This window comes from Anopheles aquasalis, chromosome 3 (genome assembly GCF_943734665.1).
Source record: "Anopheles aquasalis chromosome 3, idAnoAquaMG_Q_19, whole genome shotgun sequence".
Classification (NCBI taxonomy): domain Eukaryota; kingdom Metazoa; phylum Arthropoda; class Insecta; order Diptera; family Culicidae; genus Anopheles; species Anopheles aquasalis.
This window is the reverse complement of record NC_064878.1, coordinates 53,531,049-53,538,548: the sequence shown is the minus strand read 5'-3', so window position 1 is coordinate 53,538,548 and position 7,500 is coordinate 53,531,049. Positions and strand designations below refer to the sequence as shown.

General features: G+C 50.0%; 1 protein-coding gene across 4 annotated transcripts in view; it reads left to right on the top strand.

Moving 5' to 3' along the window:
* LOC126577467 (SEC14-like protein 2) overlaps nt 1-7,500 on the top strand; it is a 10,152-nt gene that overhangs the window by 175 nt on the left and 2,477 nt on the right. For 2 of the 4 annotated variants that reach the window (XM_050239122.1, XM_050239123.1), the window contains exon 2: nt 871-1,137. In XM_050239122.1, coding sequence (XP_050095079.1) covers nt 1,084-1,137 — 54 coding nt within the window. In that variant the 5' untranslated portion in view covers nt 871-1,083. Of the gene's footprint in view, nt 1-365; nt 442-870; nt 1,138-7,500 lie in introns of those variants that run through there. The other 2 variants (XM_050239125.1, XM_050239124.1) reach the window with 2 other exon arrangements.

The following is a 7,500-nucleotide window of genomic DNA, read 5'->3' as shown; positions in this document are numbered from 1 at the left end:
ATTAAAAGCTTCCGCTGCGCTTCTGCGGCATAAAAGGGGTTCTCCGGTGTTCTCCAGTGTTCTCCAGTGTTTTTGTGTGATCCGAATCCGCGAGTTTGCGCACGCGCGTCCAGCTGGTTGAACGACTTACAATAATCATTGTGCCGACCGTGGTTGAGCGAATTGAAAATTATTCATTCTACGCCGTGATTCAGTGGTGCAACGTCGGCACCAAGAAGAAGACGGTGGGGTCGTTTAACATTTACTTCACGCATTTGCCAACGAAACCTCAACCAGGGCCCGGGAGAACTGGCTACACGTCGTGGTTGGTGGCGCTTTATCGTGCACAGTTGTTCGCTTCGCTCGCCCGCTCGCTCGCAGTGTGTTATCGGCCCGCTCGGTGCCGGTTCTCGTATTCGTGGCCACCATTTGATCGCTCAATGTTTCCGCCATAACGTGTGGGTGCGTGTTAGATGATCGTTTTATGCAGCCCTTTGCAGTCACTCCGACTGTTCCGATAGCCGTGATTGTGCAGTTTTACTAAAAAAAAAAACACGGCCAGCAAAGATGACGTAGGTTGCGAAGGAAAGGGCCCACCCAGGAGGTTCCACGCTACTTATCTACTGGCGTACAATTGGCAGTTCCTTCTCTAATCATCGATTGTTTCTTATCATTTGGCGAAGGCGAAAAAGGAACAATAATAAAGCCGCCGTACCGGATAAGAACCAGGAGAACACACGGCCAGAGCTTACAATCTGGCAGTGTAATCGATCGACCGAAAACTGTGTGTTATCTCTGCGCCGTGTTCAGCGCGTGATGTGATGATTCTTCGGTGACAAGCTTTGGGATGTTAATATTTTATTTTGTTCCCCAAATCCTCCCCTTTTCTAGTGGTGCTTTACAGCTGCAGGTTAACAACCACAACAACAACCAACAGTGAGTGTGTCTAGTGTTTTCGAGAAAACAAGAAAAACCCCAACAAAGCAACCCTCGTCACAGTCGTCGTGGTAGAGGCGAATAGAGCGAAGGAGTGTGTTGCGTGAGTTTCGTTAATACCCTCACTGGGTTGTGGCCTCCTTTGATCCGGTTGGTGGCAGCAACAAAATGTCTACAAAAATGCCAGCCCTGGAGGATGATGAGCGGTTCGCGCTGATGCAGGTAAGCAGCGGGGACAAGAGTAGCGGAGGGGCGCCATCGTCCGTTCGATAATCTGCATCGAGGGTGCGCTGCACGATAAGCGATGGGAGTGTGACGGTATTCGTGATTTTTGCTTCTTCTTTTTTTTTTCTATTTGCTTGGAGACCGCAATATCGAAGCGAAGTGTCGCCGGTGTGCTTGGATGTTTGATCTGTTTGTTCACTTCGGTGGCACACTGATAAGACCAGGCGCAGCGCAGAGCGGAGTGATTGAACAGGGTAATAGCACATAGCACCTTCGAGAAAGTGCGATATGGAATGCGCATATTTTAAACCATTTCACGGCACGGTGCAACGGAAGCGAGTGCACGATCGCCACGATACTTGGCACGCACCACTTCGTTCCGGTTAAGGGACCGGCTGGGCGTGTGCGATGGGGAGGGCGCTACAATTAAAAATCCGTTTTCCGGTACATTTTGTATCAACCCCGGGGGCCCCCTTCTGTGTTGGGTTTGCGCTTGGATCGATTTTGATCTACCTTTTTTGGTCGCGAGTGCACGTGGCTCGCGTCGTTGACAGGTTGGCGCCGGGCCAACCGTGTCGATCAGTGATCTCGTGCATTTGAATAAGTGCGGTTGTTTGTTTTTGGTGTGGATTGTTGGGTTTGTTTTATCGGAAACAGACCACCAATTCCCCCCCTTTTCGATGGCATTTAAACTGATTCCCGCATTCGGTGCTGTTTGAAGATGATTTGCGATTTTTGTACGGTTCTGAGAATCCAATAACACCCATGAGTCGACAGCGTGGTTTGCCCAGCCCAGATAAGACGGTGGGGTATCTTATCCGACGGTCGCCGTTCGTTCGCATTCCGTTCGCTGTAGCATGTTTATGATCCGAATGATGTGCCGCTTTTGCAGCGAATTCGAACCTAGCGGTGTTTGCTTCACCTTGAGCATGACGCACGGAGGTTAATCGATGACTTGAGGAAACTGTTTTTGTTTTTTTCGAGAGCGCCTAACCGTGGGCCAATAATCCATCATTTCATGCCGCGCGAAAACAACCGAACCTTTGGCCAACAAAGGGTCATACGTGTCAGGCGGCAGGCAGGCAGGCCAGGCCAGGCACTGGTGTTGTTTTGTGCGAAATGTGGCGCCGTCCGGATCCGAATCTAGGTCCCTAGTGGCCCTGGCGGATGGTGCCACGATGCGATTCGATTCGGCTGCTCCGTAAACTGCTCAAGCAAAACACCCTCTACCCCTCTATCTCTCTCTCTCGCTGCACACCGGCATATAGGAAATACATAGAGCACAACAAGCGTGGAACAAGCGTGTCTTATACGCATACCGATCGGCCAGAAGCAGCAGCAGCAACAGCAAGCGCACGAGCGCGTGTCTGGCCAACGCATTTTGTTCTTTTTCGATGTTGTAGCTGTTTTAAAATTTTATGTTTTTTTCATTTCATATTCGGTTTGTGCCACATTCACTTCCTCCCACAACCTTGAGCTCGACCATGGTCACCAGCATGAGATGCCTCCAGGTTTTATTAGCGTCTGCTGGCCGGAGAGGGCGGCACACATGCGCTAATGTTTTAATGGCCACTGGCTGGTAGATTGCACCAAAAAAAAAAAAAAAAAAAACTTCGTGTAACGAAAACTGCGAGCGCGCAAACCAATTGGACCGCGTTGAAGTCTTTCTAAATCCGTAAGCGACGAACCTCACGTATCGTAACCATTCCATTTCCCGTTCTATATGATACCCTCCGTTAAGTTGTGCTATCATCTGCCGTGTAGTGGAATATTTTGTTTGTTTGTGTTGTTTTTTTTTTGAGGGCCATACAATTCTCGAAACATGCTATCATAAATTGCTGCCATTTCCGCGTATTCGGACCACAATTTATGATCACGCACCATTGTTTACCGATTTGCCGACCGATCGATTGTAGGATCGTAAATGGGTGCGCAATTATCACGGATGACGGCAATGAATGGTGGATTTGAGGCTTTGGTTACTTACTTTTAGCTTCGAACGTCATCGTCGGTGCTACGACAACCTTCCAGCGATCGCACCGTGCAAACGCGGTCCTGTACCACAAATTATAACAGCTTGCGTCCAGCGACAATTATTTCTCCATTAACTACGACTTAATTGATATGCCGCCCGCCTGCAAATGGGGCTGCCGTTGGATGATGAGGATCAATGATGATGCTTCTGTTGTGTTGTGCGGCGGTTTGAAGCGATTTCCGGCTAGCGATTAACCGACGTGGTAATGTAACTTTTTTTTCGTTTCATCATGAAGATGATCTTCAATAAAAAAAAAGTCCGTCTGCAACCATCGATCGCCTACTGAGGAGCTTGTATTCTTCTATGCAGAGCTGTTGGCCTATGGGAGATCGAGTAACGATAGTCTCGCAAATCGGAACCAAAGTGTCATTCTGGCCACTGACCGGGGCTAAGCTAAGCCAGGGCACAGTCTGAGTCAGTGTGTCAGCTGTGCCACGATGCCGCCCAAGGTCTTCAAGGCACGATCGAACCCCACTGGAACTGCGAGGCGGGTGTCTAACGTTGCCGCGAACCGCGGTGCCAATAATTGACCGCGTGAACTGCGGCACTTGAGTGGGCTACAGCTCGGCGCGGTGTGGATGTTGCGCGATCTACCCCACGAGCTTGTGCCCTCCAAGCACCACCAGCTGTATTCATAATGCCACCGAGAGAAGGAAGGAAGAGGAGGAGGGAGACTGTTGCATAGAAAAAGTTGTTCACCTTCAGCTGCAGTTTTCCGCGCTCCTCACGCCACTGCGGCCTCCAAGAAATCCAAGAATGCTTGCGCGAGGTGCTTTGGTACTAGCTTTAACACGATCTATGGATCTGCATTCGTACGGCAGCATTCATGCACCCGAGAATCGAATTTTTGTTTTGATTCCAAGCCCTCGGTTCATGGTCATAACCCTCAGTCGACGAAAGACTTGTTTTGGGGAGAAACAAGCAACGAACCCGTTCCGAATGTATTTCGACAACATTTCCCAACGCACTGAAATGGTTGATCACCTAACACGCACTGCACGTGCGTGCGTTGTGACCACTGATTTGCATATTTATGGTTCTCAGCTGTTCGTGCTGATGCTGGTGAGCCAAAAAAGTCATAACTATACTGTAAAAGCTTCACACTAGACATGTCAACCTTCGGAATTCGGTGGAATCACCATCGACCAGCCGGTGAACGGTGAGCGAAAAATGTGTACGAAAATGTAAACGAAACTATGTGACGCACAGAAAGTAGCGATCGTGATGATTAATCATACTTATTGCACCACGCTGGTAGGCGCTTTCCAAATCATCGGTTTACCGTTGGCACGCTGATGATTTATTGTTTCTCTCGAGTTCCAGCTGCCTGGACGTATTATCAGCATGTCTCTCGCTGACAGCAGCAGCACCAGCAAACGGTGATGTCGCCTAACGAACGGATGTCATCTCCCACCGTTCCCGCCCTATTGATAAGGATCATTAGCGTTGGATGTTTTGCCGTTTTTGCAGACAACTTTGTATACTTTCTCTGGTCGATTTGCCGCGCGCAGGCCCCACACAGGGGGTGATCGTTGTGGTGGCCCCCTTTTTTTTGATAGCGAGTTGCATAAACTGCACCACACAGCACATGGGTCTCTCCGTTCGCCTTCGGCGTCAATGAAGAGCGATTGCAAATTATCATTAACCGCCACCGCCACTCGGCCATCAGCGGCCTTTGTTGTGCTCAATGTGTGTACCACCGAGCTTTGATGCTTTTATGGATGCCCCATAAAAAAAGAACACAAATGATGGAACCAGCACCACCACCAGCGCTGGTGATTGTGTTGTGTGAAAAGTGTGCATAATTGTACAGGATATTGAAGTTTAATGTTTTTATGTCCGCTATTCGCTATCGGCGCGCATTGGCTGCCAGGTGCCCCAGAGACTCGCTGCAGCCACTCCAGCACACTTTGATCGATGCGGAGGAGAGCATTCACTCGCCACGCCAGTGAAGCTCCTCTCCGTCAAAGTCAATCAAAGACGACCGCGATGCTGTGCTTGCTTTGTTTGCATTTTAAGGTGCGATTCCGTCCATCAACGTGGCCAACCTCTGCACATCGCGAATGGCATGGCTCGAGCAATGAGAGGGGGGCAAAAAAACCGCGAAATCTATGCAACGAAGTGCGTTTCGTCTGCTGTTTGCGGTGCGCTGTCAACATGTTGCTCAATTGTTTTATGCACTCGACGTGCCAGGTGTGCGATGTGGTGCATCAGTGCCACTGGCCGTGGCCTGGCTTCTGGGCACGGCACTGGGTGAACTGTCGATGGATTTTTTGGGACGATGGCGATTGTGCAACTATAAGCGCCATTGGGAGATACAAAAAAAAGTTAACAAAAAACCTCGATTGATATTACCATTCACCACCCCAGGGACGGTGCAAAGCGGCTGCACGGCGGATGAGGTGAATGGCAGCGATATTATGCACAGCAACACCATCAGCTACAGGGTTCTCTTATCCCGATCAACTCCATAGCATCCTGATCCTGCTGCAGCAACTGGCCGTTCTCTTTTCGCTGGAGGACTTCCCCAATTTTTTTGCTTCATTATTATCAAGTGCAGTGTTCTTCGACCACCATGCGGTGGACAACGGGAGTCAAATCACCTTTCTCTTGGTGCACCACGTCATCCGAAAACGTCCTTTCCGTTTGGCCTTTTGTCGGTCTATCTCTCTCTCTCTCTCTTTCTTGGTGTCCGATTGCATTTACACCGGCACCGAAAAACCCTTTCGGGCAGTTCGGTGAACGATCGGAACGATTGCACAACACGCCGTCATGACGTGGTCCGTACTTGAACCGACATGAAGCGGACCGGCGGCTCTGCTTGCGTAGGCCAATGCCATGCCATGCCACCAAGGCGATCGGACAGAGAGTACTTGGCTTGCGGAGCACACACCGGTACAGCGGTACTCTAGCCAGCCAGCCAGCCAGCCAGTCAGTCCGCTCCCGTTGTTGACACTGACCATCACCATCATCATCATCATCGCGGCGGTGCGTTGGGCAATCCCCAGGCCGGCCACCTCCATTGAGCCGATTTTCCGTCGAACTTCATCTCAGATCGGATCCACTACGCAATCGAGTAATGAGTGCGAGTGATTTGGCGCCGTCACCGTCGTACGCTGACCTTGATGGCCGAGGAGAGCCCCTAAAAAGCGATCTTTTGAAGAGCAACAAGTGCGTGAAAGCAAGCAACAAGCAAGTTCCATCATTGATGCACCAGCAGCAGTTTAATGACTGGTTCCATCTCTAACGAAGTAGATATTGTGCTCTGGTCATTTAGCTCGTGGTATTGCCGATACGGGAACCTTGAACTGGCCCTATAGTGGTCGAAGTAATATAGAGAGAAGAGTTCTCACGGTTCACCCACAAGGTCCCGAGGGGGTAAGCGATGGATCGATGACGTTGCCATAAAACAAGCTTCACACTTTACTCAACCAGTACACAGCAAGCCTGTGAATTGAAGTCATGTTTTAGCACTTCCATTACTTCCTGTTTAAAACACCTCAGCTTCAGCTCGAGGAAAGTGACTCAACGGGGCAGGGCGATCGGATCGTCGCGTGCTTCAGCTAATCTGTTGCTGCAGTCGCTGGGGTTTGCGTCTGATACTTAGACAACGACGCGCGCGAAGGCGTGTTCAATCGTTGTAATCGCATTCCCCATGCAAACCTTAACCCATAGTGTGGGCCCTAAATCCCACGAAGTTTTAATTATATCCGTTAGATCCACTGTGATCCCATGATCCCCCGGTCGGCCGTCGATCAATCTATTGTGCACAAGTGAACGCAGTTGGAGGCAGTCGGCAACTGCTGTTTACATAATAGCACCAGCAGCTGGCCGCGCCTATAATCGCTGGTTTGGTAGACGATGCAAATGGAGATTAATATTCTTATCCTTAACCTTCTCATCACCTCAACCTATCTGACAGTGGGGGGTGTAAGAGAGATCAGCTCGATTGCACTGGAGATCTCAGTTGCTTCGCCGCAGTCTGCGGTGCATCCTTGAGGACAGGTCACAGAGGGCTGTGAGCCGGCTACTAAGATGGTCATGTTGTTTGTTCTCAAGTATACGATACCTCTCGCTTTGGAAGCGTTTAATTAGCTGCTAACCTTCTGCGGGCCGGTGCAGTTCTGAGTTCAAGTTCTTTCATTCTGTCAATGTCAGCGCAGCAGCAAATAAAAAGCGACTGACGAATGTGTACGCATCTCGAGATCGGTCCGTCCGACGGTCATCCCCTTAATGGGCTCGCCGTGTGGCCAAGTGATATTGAACTAAATTCCATCGTAGCAGGCGCCACGCAGCGTGCGTCGCATATTTGGTGATACATTTCA